Below are 16,783 nucleotides of genomic sequence, written 5' to 3'. Positions count from 1 at the left end.
TGCTCCTCTGAACTGTCTACTTGCATCCCTCCACCTCAACAATGAGTGCGTAGCACCCATTTAGCAACAAACTCTCGTCCCTTTTCTTTCCAGCTTTCAAATGCAAGAGTTAACCGTTACTCCCAGTCCTTCATTTATGCACCAGGTCAGCTCTGGAACTATCTCCCTCTGTCTGTATTTCCTACTTCCTGTGATCTCCAGTCTTTCAAACATAGTATGTCCGGGCATCTCAAAATAAACAGATCTTGGATTTGACTCTCTTTTGAATTGTTTTTGTTTTTTACCTGGAAGGAGCAGTTTGTGGGTTCTTGGCCTTTGGTTCCTTCTTCCTTGCATTAAAAAAAAAAAAAGATAGAGTCAAAGGCTTTTCATCTCATTAACATTGCTTCTCTTACTGGCTCCCTTCAACCTCCGTCTCTTCGCCGCTCAGTTGCATCTTTATCTCCTTTATTTCTCTTCATCAGTCATCATTGCTCCTCTGAACTGTCTGCTTGCATCCCCCCACCACTACGTTGGGTAAGTAGCATCCATCTAGCAACAAACTCTCATCGCTTTTCTGTTGAATTCTCTAATGCAAGAGTTAATGGTTATTCCCTGTCCTTCATTTATGCAGTACGTCGAGTCCAGAACTGACTCCCTCTGTCTGTATTTTCTACATCCTATGATCTCCAGTCTTTCAGATGCTGTTTATCCAGGCTTCTCAGAATTATTGGATCTTGGATTAAGCTTTCTGTTGTTTTTTATTTATTTATTTTTTACCATTGTTGGTTTTTGGCCTTTGATTAATTCTTCCTTGCATTAAAAAAAAAAAAAAAAAAAAAAATCCTAGTTAACAGTGCCCTGAGCCACCAGGAGTGCATTGAGGAGTGCGTTGACAACATCAGATTGGTGCACCTGGCCCCCAACACGACATCACCACTGCAACCTATGGACTAGGGCATCATTGCAACATTCTAGACTCATTACCTCTGCCACACCATGGAGCAGATGGTGAGAGCAGGTGACGTTGGGCGAGGGATGTGATGGTGGCGCTTTTGGAAGAAGTATAACATACAGCACGTCATTGACAATATCAAAACAGCATTGAAGGATGTATAGCAATGTACATTTTACATCGTGTGGCATTTTGGCTGGAGTGTGTGTACTCCATCACAGGGTTCTCAGTGGTTGAAAGCATCTGTTGAGACATCATTGACCTCTTGCAAAAGGCAGGCTTTGAGGAGGTGGATGAGGATGATGTGCAAGACATCCAAGCAGCCACACCAAGCAGCTTTCCTCAGAGGAGCTCATTGAGCCAAGGGAATGAGTGGCGGAGACACAGGAGGGTGGTGAGGATGGGCAACTTCGTGTTTTGAATATGAACACTTTGAAGCAGCTCCTTGCAATTATGGACAAGGGCACTACATTCATCAAGGACAAGGACCTGAACCTGGCAAGGCATGACACATCAGTGCATGGAATTGAATAACACCTGAGGGTGTACAGGGAGCTGCTGACAGAAAGGCATCATGCCCGACCCCCATCACCTCCCTTTTCTTCTCTGCCAGTAGCACTGAGAAAGAGCCTGTGCCATCAGTAAGTGGTCTTCAGCAGCGTCTTGCATCACCTGCCTTTATCATGTCTGTCTTGTCTTCATCGCCACTTAACTCACCTAAACACCACACTGCCACGCTTTCCCTCACCCATACCACTCAGCTTTCTCTGTCTCACCATATCACTCTCCCTCAGCCTCACTGCATTACAGTACTTCCCATGGCATCGCCACATCACCCTCCCCATCACTCTTCATCCCCTCCTGAGGACCTGGAGTGATCATCCAGGCCCTCCAGCTGTCCCCTAGTCTGGGGACAGGAGCCTTGGTGATGACTCGGACCTGGCTAGGACACTTTTTTTTTTTTTTTTCAGGTTTCGTGGTTGAGGTCACAATCCCTAACCCCATTGAACCCATGTTATATCAACCTCATTATGCAGTAATTCATCATTTGACATGGCCCTGTCACATAACAAGACCCGACTGAGTTGGAGAGAGGGCAGCCAGATGGCAGAGGACAGGGTGACTTGGAGGCAGTTTGTAATCACCCCGTCCAGGATTAAGGCGTCTGACAGTAGATAGATAGGTGGATGGATGGATAGCCAAGCAGTGTTGTAAATGTGTGGTTAGATATACAGTTTCACTAACAAAAGGCTATTCTTTGTTAAATAGAATCACCTGAAAGTAGAATGTGAAGAGGATTTAGGATGACAATTGGATGAGGAGGGTGATAGGTATGAATGTTAAGGGCAGAGGGGTAGAACTCTGACAGGTAGGCTGAAATAGGCTTGGGATGAGGTCATAGAGTGCGACTTGCAGGGTTAAGGGACTGAATACAAAGGCTGTTCAAGATTGAGCATCATGGAAAGTCACCATTAGATTAACCCGCCGCGTCCCTTCGACGTATGGGTACGTTGCAACATTTTGCATTTGCCAGTCCCGACGACGTACTGGTACATCGTGCAATTGCAAGGTCCCCAATTTGCACAATTTTCAATTTTCGCGCGTGATTTTTCGTACGTATACACGGGACACCTTCCTCTATTCCTCTACAAGATGCCAAGCAGGGACAATGCCTTACACCGCATAACCTCCCCCTCCCCCCCCCACACGCCATTGTCTCGGGAATTCACCTGTTGTCAGTGACCTGGCCAATAAAGACATTCAGAGCCAGAGTGATTCCCCAATCGATGACAATGTGGAGGACAAAGTTTACATAGCATTAGGGGAAGAAACAGTCAGAAATGATGATCAGGTAATGTGGCAAAAGAAGGTCAGGTATGGTGATGAGTTAGTGAGTGAAACAATGCTTATAATGCCTGTGTTACTGTTTGAAAACCAATATACTCTCGTACTACATGTAAATTCGTACCAAGTACAGGTAACTCGTACGGAACACGTGGGTTTCGTTCCTACCATGCCGTGTTAGGTGCGAAATCGCGTATATTTAAACTACTCCGTATTTTGCTCCCTAGACCCCCCAAATGTGTTGTTTTGCTGTTATCTGTCACTGGTAATCACTAGAAAGCACTGTAAGTGGTTAGAAGGTTTTTTTTAATGTTATAACTCACAAATACAGTACTCCAGAGCAAAACTTCAACACACAAATACTGTACGTAAACACAAGGAAACATTCCGATGCCGATCATAGGTAATCATATAAATCAGGTTAACTGGTACCAGTGCTTTAATTTACAAGTACATACCAGAACAGTACATATTTAACTTAGAAATGCAGTACTGTGATATCGAATGATTTCAGTACATAATCTGTTCGGAATGGCTGGAAAAAAAAAGAAATGTTATGAATACATTTTCACCTTTTTGATATACGTTTATGGTAGTTTTGAGTTATTTTTTACGTTATCGTTGTGCCCATGCTTGGAATAGGGAGCGAAAGAGTTGAATTTTCAGTCCTAAATGAGAAAACTGCACGTCCTCCAAGGCTAGACTCTGCCACGGGAGAATAAAGTGGAGGGTCAGTCCGATTAGCAACAAGGAAGTTGTGTCACAACTTCCAGCTCCCACACCAAGAGAATGGCTAAAAATAGAATCGTAATGCAGTTTCAGAACTAACATTAAGTCTAATTACTACGAATACGGATACAAAGCAGAAATAAATACGTTTACAGACGGGGAAAACGTACTTCTTCCGTCATAACATGTTCATCTTCTCTATCATTTTACGTTCATCTTTATCATTTTACCTTGTCATTTTCGCAATATATATTGCTGTCTCGTAAACAGGGTGGTTGAGTGTGTTTTGCAAGGGAGGAAAAAGATTGTATTTTCTGTCTGGGTCGAGATAATGGGTGTAACTATGTGTGGTTAGGCATGGCCACGAGCGAAAAAATTGTACATCCACTCATCACGATAGCAGATGGTGAACTGACAGATGATACATGAGAGGGTGAAGTCAAGGTCAGTCGCATGTCCCAGATTTTCGTTCACTTCCCGAGTGTTTTCACAGTTTTCTACACGTTGCATTGCATCAAATGATCCAAACCATTACAGCAAACCTGAGCAAATAGGTAAAGATACCAAGACAAAAATGTATTTTTCTCTTATTATAAGTCTTTAGCGAACAAACAAATAAGGCAATATTCCGACGCCGATCATGGGTAATCATATAAATCAGGTTAACTGGTTAAAAGGCTTTATTTAATGCTTTAATTGCTTACAAGTACATACCAGAACAGTAAATATTTAACTTACAAATACAGTACTGTAGAAAAGCAGTACAGTAAGAGTTTAACGAACAAACAAAAAAGGCAATATTCCGACGCCGATCATGGGTAATCATATAATTCGGGTTAACTGGTTACAAGGCTTTATATAATTATTTAACTTTATTTAAGTGCTTACAAGTACAGTACATACGAGAACAGTAAATATTTAACTTACAATACTGTACAGTACTGTGGAAAAAACGAACAAATAAAAAAGGCAATATTCTGACGCCTATCAGGTAAACTGGTTATAAGACTTTATTTCTTGCTTTAATGTTATTTAATAGTACTTTAAGTTGCACATAAACTTACCAGAACAGTACAGTACTGTAAATATTTAACTTACAAATACTGTGCTACTGTACTCGGGAATGTCTCACTCACTGAATGATTTCCCGCCTAGATCGTCACGTAATCAAAAAAACCGCGCGCTGCGGTGACGTTCGAGGATTTGATCTTTCAAAGGCCTCTCCTCCGTTAATTTGTAGTTTTCATAATGGATCTTTAATCTTACGTTGTCTTATATGTATCCCAGCCCTTCCCGTGTATAATTGCGAGCGTGTTCCGTGAGATCGTGTTCCGTGCGAGTTACCTGTAAATAAATAAATACTGTTTATGAGTGGTGTGAAATAGTTACCCTACCATAGAACTCGTTTTCTTTGGTGCCAGCCTGTTAGAAAACCCAATCAGGTAAGGAGGTGCTGCTACCTGGATCGATTATTTTAAACCTCAGGTGAGCGATTTCTCTATGAAATTTCAATGTTTCTCACCAAAAGCGGAGGTTTTAGCCAAAAAAAAAAAAAAATCGAAAATACCTCGGGATTGGGAGGTGTCGGAGGTGCGAAATAGCTTGGGACATGACGGGTTAACAAGGTCAGTGCATGCAAGCGTGTTGGAACCTACATAAATGATATGAGTGATACGATGTGTTGAGTTAGGAGAGACAAACCGAAAAAGACCTGGAATGAAGTCATACATTGTTACCTCAGGAATAAAAGACTGAATGGAGAGGGTGATAGAGATTGATCAGCATGAACACCAACATTAGGTGATCAAGGCTAACAAATGCAAGTGTATTTGAACCTTTAAAATCCATCCATCCATCATCCAATTCTACGTTGCCCCATGAGAAGCGTAGAAGCCTGGGGCTAGGCAATTTGGTTCTGACATTTAAGATGAGAGTGACCAGCCTCACTCATCCCTGAGTGGCATTACATGAGCAATAACCCCAACCGCCCCTTGGATATAAACCTTCACCGGCTCAATCCGATTGGAGTGCTGTAATTACCCACTAAACCACCAGGTGCCAAAATTTGGTTATATGGTTACCACCCAGCATAGTAAATGGTTTCCTGGTGTACAGGAAACCATTAGGCTTGTCACTCAGTGTAGAGTCACCCATAGGCAGAAGGAAGAGGAAAGAATGAAAGACAGAAAGACAAAAGAGGGAATGTAAAGTCACCCGTAGGCAGAAGGACGAGGAAAGAATGAATAAAGAAAGACAGAAGAGGAAGGAAGGAATGGAGAGAGGAGAGGAAAGGGCAGACACCGGAGAGCAGCAGTACATCGAGTGAGTGGATGATGAGCGCCCCCACCTACCACAAAACCTTTAAAAATGAAATTAAATTAATAAACAAAGGGTGAAGGCATTCATGTTTTAGATAAGTCTGGGGTCAGAGCAACAGTGATGGCATTCTTTCTTATTACTGACTGCATAACTTGTCATTATTATTATTATTATTTTTTTACATTATTGTGTGTGGGTGTGGGTGGGTGGAGAGTCTGCCTATTCCAAGTATAAAGTGGGAAGTGGGATGTGATGATGATCATTATGGGAAGGCATTGGTTTTAATTATAATAATAATTGTAATATTGTTATGATGTCAGTAATAGTAATAATAATGGTGATGATGATGATGTGTAACTACCAATGTGTGCACCTACAAAACCTTCATGTTCACCCTCAGGCTTGTGCATCAAAACCCGAGACAAGGATGGAGAGAAGGTTTTCATCAATGTGTGCACGAATCCTCAAATTCCAGACCCAGAGGACATCACTGACCAAGAACTTATCACAATCATCGAGTCTGACAATCCTGGGGACTTCAGGGTTCCCATGTCGATTGGGGAGCCTCACCAAGAGAAGGATAAGAGTGAGACTGGGGAGAGAGTGAGAAAGAGAATGGGACTGGGGAGAGAGTGGAGGAAGGAGTGGGACTGGGGAGACAGTGGGGGAAGGAGTGGGACTGTGGAGGAAATGAGGGAGAGAGAGAAAGGTAGGGAGTGGTACAGGGGAGAGATGGAGGAAGAGAGGTAGAGAGAGATGGTGGGATTGAGAGTTAGAAAAAGAACATTTGGCTGGAGTCTTGGAGACTGCAAGAGAAAGAGCATGAGGGAAGTGGACAATGAGGAGCTTCACCAGTAGGAGGAAAAGAGAGAAAGATGGGAGAGGAGGAGGGGAGAGGTTGAGAGACTTGGAGAACGAGTTAGGGAAGTGCAGCCTCACTAGGAGCAGTGTGAGAGTAAGACTGGAAGAGAGGAAGGGAGTGAGACTGGGGAGAGAGGTGGAGAGAATCAGGAGTTGAGGAGAAAATATGAAGATTGGAGTGGGAGAGAGAAGGAGCTAGTGAGGAAAGTGGAGAAAGAGTGAAAGGGATGGAGAGAGAGTGAAAGAAATGGAAAGATTGAGAGCCGGAGAGAGAGAGAGAGGGAGGGGTGAGAAAGGAAAAGTGAGTGAATGAAGTGGAGAGGTAAGAGAGTGAATGAGAGAAGGAGAGAGACTGAGAAAGTGGATGAAGTAGAGAATTAAATGCGAGGGGGAGAGGGTGTGCAGAAGAGGGATGAAATGAGAGGGAGAAAAAGAGAGGTGGGGAAGTGGAGAGAGTAATAAGTTATTATATACTGTACTTTTAAGAATTATTCAGGTTATGGAGAAGCAGTTCAGCAGAACTGTAAAAGTGTGTGGTTAATACATGGTAATAATAATAATACAGTAAATGTCCTCTCATTCGGCATCTTCGGGGCCAAGCAGGTGCCAAAAGAACAGAAACTGCCGAATGACCAGGAAAAACCTGCCAAAAAGTTTCTAGCAGTCAGAGTCGGTTACCCCAGTGCAGTCACAGTGTCTAGCAAGTGTTAATGGTCAATGCTAAACACTAAATATTTAATAAGGAACTTATATTTAATGTATTGAACCCTAGAACACTAAACTTAAAATCGGTCCCACTTATAGTAAACTCAGGTATGTTACACCCAAATTTCGGAAATTAAAAAAATAGTAAATATAAATATTTCTTATTCCAAATGGTTACACATTAAAGTTAAACCACCTTACTATTATGTAAACCTTTTAGGAACTCCTTATCACTTCAGATGAGGTAAGTACTGAATTTAGGAGAAAAAATAAATAAAAATAAAAGATTTTTGAAAAAAAATCACCCTCCAAAATATCTACTGTCAGTTTTCCCCAGACTTCCCCTAACCCCTCCCAGGTCAGCTGACACTGTTCTCAGGGGGTCACTGGCACACTGTTAATGTGCAAATCGTAGGGAAGAGAGGCAAAAGAAGAGCCTTTTTTAGACACTGAAAAATTACTTATTCTCTATGATGTAGTTTTAGCCTTTGTTAATGAGTACTAAGTGATAGGTATATTGACTGCTCAGCAGCAGGGATGGTGGCAGGGGTGGTAGCAGGGGTTGTAGCAACAGGGTCATTGAGGTTATCAGAGTCAGCAGGGTAGGCAGAAGGGCCAGCAGCAAGGGAGGCAGGGTCAGAAGCAGGGGTAGTAGCAAGGGAGGCAGGGTCAGCAGCAAGGGTAGTAGCAGAGGAGGCAGGGTCAGCAGCAGGGGTGGCAGGTCAGCAGTAAGGGTGGCAGGGTCAGTAGTGGGGGAGACAGGGTCAGCAGCAGGGGTAGCAACAAGGGAGGCAGGGTCATAGGCAGGGGTAGCACGGGTAGAAACAGAAATAATTAATCACTACAGTTGGGTCAAGGATTGTGTGGGTAAAGTTGAAAGTTGGAATACAAATGTGGGCGATTGTGTGTGTGTATGCGCCAACGCAAGATCGTGCTAGAAGAGTGAGAGAAGAGTTCTGGACAAATGTAGAAGTGTGCATGGATAAGTTTGGAAGGAATGAGAGAGTGTTTTTGATTCGTGATATCAATGGTAAAGTTGGGAATGTGATGGTGGATGGAATAGTTGGTGAGTGGGGTGTGCCTGCTGAGATAGATGAGAATGGGAGTGCGTTAGTGGACATTTGTGCTGGGAGGGGGTTGGTGATAGCTAATACCCTCTTCAGGCATAAAATGATCCACAGGTATACATGGCGAGTGATGAGAAAGGTGGGTGGTGAACTGAATGAAAGGAAGGCAATGATTGATTATGTGTGTGTGGATGAAAGGATGTGAAGATGTGTAATGGATGCAAGAGCTTATAGAGGTTGGGGGAGTGGACTTTCTGACCACTACTTGGTGGTGGCCAGAATTAGAATTCAAGTAAGATGGAGGAATAGAAGAAGGGAAAGACGAGAGGAAGGAGTAGTTGTAAGGAGAGTGGAAAGGTTACAAGAGGATGAGAAAAAGGCAGAGTATAAGAGAGAAGTGGAGGAACGATTGGGCAAATATGAATTGGAGCAGATGGGAGATGTGGAAGGTGTGTGTAGGATATTTACAGAAGAAATATGTGCAGCATGTGATGTGGTGTGTGGAAGGAAGAGAAGACGGAGGGGGGTGCAAGGAACAGCGTGGTGGACTGAAGAGGTGAAACAGGCTGTGACACAAAAGAAGAAAGCATACAATGAATGGATGAGAAATAGGGGCGTGGAAGAAGTTGAGAGGCGGAAGAGAGAGTTATATGTAGAAAGAAAGAGAGAGGTAAAAAGATTAGTAAGAGAGAGTAAGAAGAGAGTGGATGAGGAATTTGGAAGGAATTTGAGTGTAAAGTGGAGGGACTGTAAGAAAATGTTCTGGTAAGAGGTGAAAAGAGTAAGACAGGGTGGAAGTGAAGTTAGCTGGGGAGTGAAAGATAAAAATGGTAGATTACTAGTGGAGAAGGGAGAAAAAGTGAGCAGATGGAGAGAACACTTTAAGGAATTGTTGAACGTAGAGGATGGAAGTAATGCGAGTATAAGTGGCTGGGGAATGGCTGGGAGAAGGAGGGAGGTGAGAAGAGAGGAAGAAATCAGTAGGATAGAAGTTGTGGAAGCAATGAAGAAAGTTAAATCGGGGAAAGCCCCGGGAATTGATGGAGTGTGTGGTGAAATGCTGAAGCATGGGGGAGAGATAGTAGTAGAATGGATGTGGAAGATGTGCAGATTGGCCTGGGAGGAAGGTAGAGTCCCGGAGGATTGGAAGTCAGGTATAATTATTCCCTTGTACAAAGGAAAAGGGGAAAAAGAAGTGTGTGGTAATCACAGGGGCATTTGTCTTCTTAGTATAATAGGAAAAGTGTATGGTAGGATACTTATTGACAGAGTTAGAGAAAGAACAGAGAAGTTAGTTGGAGAAGAACAGGGAGGCTTTAGGCAGGGAAGAGGTTGTGTAGATCAGATATTCATTCTTAGATCTTTAGTGGAAAAGTTTCTAGAGAATGGAAAGAAGTTGTATGTGGCTTTCATGGATTTGGAGAAAGCATATGACAGGGTGGATAGACAAGGATTGTGGAAAGTGTTAAGAATATATGGAGTAGATGGGAAGTTGTTGAATGCTGTGAAGAGTATGTACAATGGTGCAAAGGCTGCAGTGCGTGTGGATGGTGAACTAAGTGAATTTTTCTCTTTGAAAGTTGGGTTGAAACAGGGATGTGTCATGTCTCCATGGTTGTTCAATCTGTACATGGATGGGGTAATGAAAGAGGTACAAGGTAGGGTAGTGGATGTTGGAGTGGCCCTGGTGAGAGAGGATAGTGTTTGGAAACTCCCTGTACTGTTGTTTGCAGATGATACTGTGTTGTTGAGTGAAGACGAAGGGGAGTTGCAAGGCTTGGTGGATGAGTTTGGGAGTGTGTGTAAGAAACGGAATCTAAAGGTGAATGTAGGGAAGAGTAAAGTGATGGTCTTTGAGAGAGGTGAAGTCAGTGAATGTACAGCGAGGTTGGATGGTGAGGAATTGGAAAATGTGAGTATGTTTAAGTACTTGGGTAGTGTGATGAGTAAGGATGGAGGTTTGGAGGGTGAAGTGCTTGAAAGGGTACAGCAGGGAAGAAAGGTTGCTGGTTCTTTGAAAGCAGTGATAAGAAACAGGGAAGTGAGTATGGAAGTGAAAAAGTTACTACATGACAGTACAGTAATCCCTCTAATATCCGGACGCCCAATAACCGAACATCCCCACTAACCGAACCTTATCGTCCTGGGATCAAACATTCCCAAAATGGTCCGAAAATCCAAAAAAATTGGAAAAAAAATCGATTTTTTGCCGTCCGTAATTTGAACTTGCCGCGCGCGGCGCGTGAGAGCATTGTTTTGGTTCGTCATTCCTCCGACGTCCGATAGAGCGCCGCTGCATCCTCCCCACTTCCCGCCTGTCTCTCACCGCGACAAGACCTACGCTCTTCGTCATGGCTGCCCACGTGCTCGCTTTTGTGGTGGTGCCGTACTTGCTGCAAGGCCTCCTGCTGCTCTCTGCCCTACTCTTAGTGTGTGTGATGATGGCCCCGCCTCCTGAGAAAAGGAAGAGAGTGGTGTTGACTCTGGAGAAGAAACGGGAGATATTGGAGAAGGTTGATGCGGGTTGGTCTTCCTCTCGCATTCTCCGCGAGTTCAACCTGGCCCGGTCGACTTTGTTTGATATCAAGCGTTCCCGAGACAAGCTCATGCAGTACACGGCTGACTTCTCGTCGAGAAGCAAACGCAACGTGGAGAGGAAGGTTATGTTTACTCCCAAGTATGCAGAGATCGGACGCTCCACGTTGATTTGGTATCGACAGCAACGTGCAGCTGGTGTGATGGTACGTGGAACGGAGCTGAAGGCTGCTGCTGAGAAGTTTGCAAGGCTTCACGACGCCCTAGACTTCAAGGCATCCGAGGGTTGGCTCTTCGCGTTCAAGTTGCGACATGGCCTTACTAACCGTAAAGCACATGGCGAAGCATTGGACGCTAACGAGGATGGAGTGGACGAGTTTCGGCACAAGGTGAAAGGCTTGATCGACAGGGAGGGCCTCACTCTCGGTCAAGTCTATAACGCTGACGAAACTGGCCTATTCTATCGCTCGGTGCCAACGAACACTCTCGCCGATGAGACGGAGAAGCGTGTACCTGGCCGCAAGCTTTCTAAGGAACGGATATCTGCTTTGTGTTGTGCCAATGCTAACGACATGCACCGGCTTAAGCCCGTTATTGTTGGCCGTGCAAAGCAGCCTCGGTGCCTTCGTGGGGTGATGGATGTCCTTCCTGTCGTATGGTACCATTCTTTGAAAGCATGGTTCACAGCTGTGATTTTCAAAGACTGGTTTCACCATCACTTCGTCAAGGAGGTCATACATTACCAGACGAAGACACTGGGAATTCCTCGCGACCAGGTAAAGGCTCTCCTTCTCCTCGACAATGCACCTGCCCACCCGTGCGACAAGGACTTGGTTGCTGAGAATGGCCGTATTAGGTGCATGTTTCTGCCACCTAATACGACTGCTCTCATTCAACCAATGGACCAAGGAGTGATCGTGGCAACAAAGCGCCTGTACCGTCGGAAGTTCCTGGACGAGGTGATGGTGGTTCTCGAGGACGAGGATGAGCGCAGGGAAGGACGTGACACTCGAGGCAAGCGGACTTTGGAAAACCTTCGCCGCTACAACATCAAGTCTGCGCTGTACAACTGGGCTAGTGCATGGAAGGAAGTCCCTGTGAAAACTCTTGAAAATGGTTGGTCTCGTCTGCTTCTCGGAACAGATGTGGAGTACGATTTCCTAGGGTTTGACGTGGATGACTTCCATGCACGGCTACGTACGCACGGCGACGATGTTGATGTGGACGATGTTCGTGAGTGGTTGGACGACGACGAGGGCGATCCTGGGTATCAGACGTTGTCTGATATCGAGATCGCGTCTTCGGTTGCTGGTGTCAGTCCCGAACTTGAAGATTCCGACGACGAAGGTGATGATGATGCAGACTCCGCCCAGCAGGACACTACTCCAGCCATCCCCAAGCTGAGCGCACTCCGGGAACATCTAGAGTTCGTCCTAGACTACCTGGAACACCCGGACTGCGACAGGGAGATGGGGCCCTTGGGACTCGTGGAGGAAGTGCGTGCTTTCCGGCAGCGCATCATCAATCGCCAGAATCGTCGGTCCTTGCGTCAGTCAACGATTGACAGTTTTTTCAGGCCCGTGACCCCGCTGTGCCAAGCCCTGGTTCCACTCCGTTGCCTCCCCAAGACAGGCCCTCATGCTCCGAGCCACAGCCCAGCACATCAGCTACAGTGGAGTCACCGTCGACGTGAGTTTGCGGCTGTCTTCAGAGTCTTCTGTAGTCGGTACGCCATCACCACTACCCACCGATGCACCCCTTGGACGCCTGCCAGTGATACTCTCGGGCTCTGACAGTGAATAAACAGCAAGAACTTCTCCACTAGACCACACGGGAATTTTGAGTGTTGTGCAGTGAAAAAAACGGTGTGTTGTGTTAAGGTTTTCAAGTTGGGAGAAAAGACTAAGTAGAAAAGAAATTTAACGTAACTAACCTTCTTTGTTTTGGCTTTGGAAACTTAAAAAAACTTGGGAAAAGTTAATGTGCAACACTTAAATTTAATGGAACATTATTTGGACTAAAGTGAACACTGTGAAAAGAACGGACTTCTGTGTGTTAGTGACTAAGTTCAGTGCAAGACTTCAGGAAGAGTGTAGTGCAAGTGCTTCAGGAAATCGTTCTTACTGTCAGAGTCCGAGAGGAGGCGGTTATTCATCGAGGTGGCCAGGGACTTGCTGTAAGTAGCCAAAATGTTTCATGTTGTACTATTTTCCATACTATATTTACCAGAATGTTTCATATTGTATTTTTTCCCATACTATACTTACCAGAAAGTGTCATACTGTACTTCTTTCCATACTAAACTTACCTCATGCATGTGCAGTAGGAATGTGTTTTTCAGAGTTCGGTTAGGTTCGGTTAGGTTAGGTTCGGTTAGAGTCCATAAGTACCAGAATGTTTATTAATGTATGAACATACTTCTAAACCCACATTTTATGTGTCTATTGCATTTATTTCAGTCATTTATGTGCCTTATTGGTGTGATTTGGGTGTTAAATACGTGCTATGCATGTCCGGAGGGAGTTGTATAGGTGTTTCTCTGTGTTAGGGTCCGTAAGTACAAGTCCATAAGCTGGGGCCCAATATCCGGACAAAACCAATATCCGAACCTACCGATGGCTCTATTGATCCGGATATTGGAGTGATTACTGTATTGTGATACCAACTCTAACGTACGGAAGTGAAGCTTGGACGTTGTTGGAAGGACACAAGTCAAGAGTGAGAGCAGTGGAACTGAGTTATTTAAGAGGAGCCTGCGGAGTCACATGGAGAGACAGGCTGACGAATGAGGATATAAAGGACCGTTGTGGTGTTGATGTGGATGTGATAGGAAGCGTTATGAGGAACACACTGAGGTGGTTTAGCCATGTGGAGAGGATGGATGGTGAAAGACTGACGAAGAGAGTGTATGTGAGTGAGATGGAGGGGGGAAGAGGGAGGAGGAGACCGAGGATGAGATGGAGGGATAGGGTGGAGAGGTATATGAGAGAGAGGGGTGTGAGTTGGGAGCAGGGCAGTGAAATGGCAGGGGACAGGGCGACTTGGAGGCGATTTGTGTATGGCCACCCCAAACAGGATTGAGGCATCTGGCAATAGATAGACTACAGTTCCGGTTATTACATTAACACTAAACTCGGGTATGATATACCCGATTTCGTCATTAACTATTTTCACTAATCATGGGTACAGTATACCTGAACACAGCTCTGTGGAATAAATCTGGAGCAGAGCAGAGTGACGTGACCTACCTCTGTCAAGGAACAGGGAAGGCTGAAGCTATAGGGGGTCCCAGTCCCCTGCGTCCGCGGGAACACAATGAAATGCGCATAATGTCAGATGCGGCGGGTATATTATACCCATGTTCAGCGTTGTAGGGTTAATGATACAATACACATAACTTATCTTTACCTATGTGTATTTACATATGTGCGCCGTAAAATAGCCCAACAAAGTTTCCAAACTTTCAAAAAGTCCTGCTCACAAAGCCAGACACACATGAGTCATGATGGCTGAATGCGCATGCAGTGTTGGCAAGCAGAAATCTTCAAAAGCGCTAAGCTCATCTTTAAAATGCGCTAAGCTACAGGTGAATTGTTTAAATTTTCACGCTGAATTGGACTTCAAAATGCACTAGATATAGAAGAAAATCTAATATTTATTGGCTCTGTGTTATTATGAAAAGTGTTAAATTATTATGAAAAGCACTAGATCTAGTGCCAACAACGCAAAGTTGGCAACTATGGGTGCACGGGTACCAGCGACGAGTTGGCAACCCTGTCACGGGTGCCGATTGGCTCAGCATATGTCGCGGAAGAGCAGAAAACTTTCTGTAATGGGACTACAGTATTTATAAAAACTGCTGAAAGACCGGAAATACTGTATGACCAGATGCCGAATGAGAGGACTTTTTCTGTAATGATAAAAATAAATAATACCCATACTGCCAATAAAATATTAACAAGGACATTGATAACTAATGATAACAATATTGTTGCAGGTGGTCAGTTGTGCATGGCATATGACATAGTAATCAACCCACAGTTTCTAGAGAAGACATCTGACAATCTACTTTTCCACAACTTCTACATAATGGCAGCAATTGCAGGACTGGAGGAAAAGTACAGCCACTCACTGGATGCAAGTGGTAAGACAGATTACACTAAGTCTTTTATAATTAAAACATTGCTAAGGTATGGACAGATTCCTTTTTTTTAACAGTTATACCCAAAGCATATGATAATGATAGAACATGTCAAACCCTTCTGTATCATTTGCTGATATACTGTGTAATGTAAGACACTGGCTAAACAGTTACAGGTGTTATCAGGAGCTTGCTAACACACACTGTTTTGATAACAAGGCTATGTTTCCATATTAGTGCTTGGTGGTCTAATGGTTACAACAGCCCAGTTGGAGTGATAACTTTGCCTAAGTTTTGTCTGCAAGAGGTGACTAAAAGTTTATCTCATATAATGTCATCAACTTCTTCATGACTGTGGCAATGGAAGGTGTTGAGGAGAAATACTATATTTCCATTGACAGAAATTACGAGGTTGGGATTTCCTTTTTTCTAATTTGCTCATAGACTTGGTGGTTCATTCTCTAAAATCCAGCATTTGTTCTGTTTACTACACACAGTCATGCAGTTGCAGTAGTTAAGGCCTGAGGGGGGAAGTACAGCATATTACATGATGGATGGCTAGGAATGGATTATGCCAAGTCTTTGTTATACAGGCATACCTCAAGATCCGGTGCATCGATAACTGACGATTTGCTAGACTGAACAAAAGAAATGGAACATTCCCACAATCCACGCTAGTCCGAACACTCGACCTCTCCCTAGGTTTGAAATGAAGGTGTCTGAACACTTATGTGGTGGTGCATGAGGCTTTCCCGGTCTTCCCTCCATCCCTCACCACACTCAGCACTGCCTGCCATGTCTTCCATCCCATCCCTCCACCCTCCCTTACTCCTGCTTGTCTCCCGTGTGTGTGTGTGTGTGTGTGTGTGTGTGTGTAGTAGTAGTAGTAGTAGTAGTAGTAGTATCAGTAGGTGTTCCCTAGGCAGTCTGGCTGAACAGCCCTGAGTTCCTAAGGAAGGCCATGGCAGAGACCGAGCTTTCCCATAGAGCTCTCGAGAAGTGTATGTTGTGTTGTTGGTGCAGGTGATTTTGTGCAATGTGTGTGTGTGTGTGTGTGTGTGTGTGTGTGTGTGTGTGTGTGTGTGTGTGTCTGTGTGTGTGTTTGTGTGAATCAGAGAGTGAGTGAGTGTGAGAATGAGTGAGTGAGTGAGACTGGGGGGAGGGGGTTAGTAGGGGAGTTTGACTTTCTTGTCTCCCTCCCTATCCCCCCACCCTCCCCCATCCCCACTTGTCTTCCTCCCCCACCTCCACTTGTCCCTCTCCCCATCCCCCTGCCCTCCCCCACCCCTACTTGTCTCCCTCCCCATCCCCTCCCCCTCCCCCACCTCAATTTATCTCCCTCCAGTCTCCGTTCCCTCCTCCACCCCTGCTTGTCTTCTTCCTCATCCCCTCACCCTTCCCTTCCCCCACCCCCACTTGTCTCCCTCTCCCACTCCAGCCTCTCTCCCTCCAGTCCACCCACGCTGCCACACCCCTGCTTGTCACCGTCCTTGTCCCTCTGTCTTCCCCACCCCCTGCTTGACGTGCTGCTAGCTGCCTGCCTGGCTGTCAGTTGCCCTGAAGCATCTCAACATCACATGTCTCATCACCTTACCTTCCTTCATGAGATGTTTGATGTGTGATTTTTTAGCAACAGTATTGTTTATA

General features: G+C 44.8%; 1 protein-coding gene across 1 annotated transcript in view; it reads left to right on the top strand.

The window, feature by feature from the left end:
• Nucleotides 1–16,783, top strand: part of LOC145414864 (PIH1 domain-containing protein 1-like) — a 212,651-nt gene that overhangs the window by 125,335 nt on the left and 70,533 nt on the right. The window contains exons 3-4 of the mRNA XM_080284286.1: nt 6,228–6,413; nt 14,993–15,139. Coding sequence (XP_080140412.1) covers nt 6,228–6,413; nt 14,993–15,139 — 333 coding nt within the window. The remainder of the gene's footprint in view (nt 1–6,227; nt 6,414–14,992; nt 15,140–16,783) is intronic.

This window comes from Coenobita brevimanus, chromosome 101 (genome assembly GCF_032717465.1).
Source record: "Coenobita brevimanus isolate Jiangsu-jjx chromosome 101, ASM3271746v2, whole genome shotgun sequence".
In the NCBI taxonomy this organism is placed as follows: Eukaryota; Metazoa; Arthropoda; class Malacostraca; order Decapoda; family Coenobitidae; genus Coenobita; species Coenobita brevimanus.
This window is presented reverse-complemented; position numbering and strand designations above follow the sequence as displayed.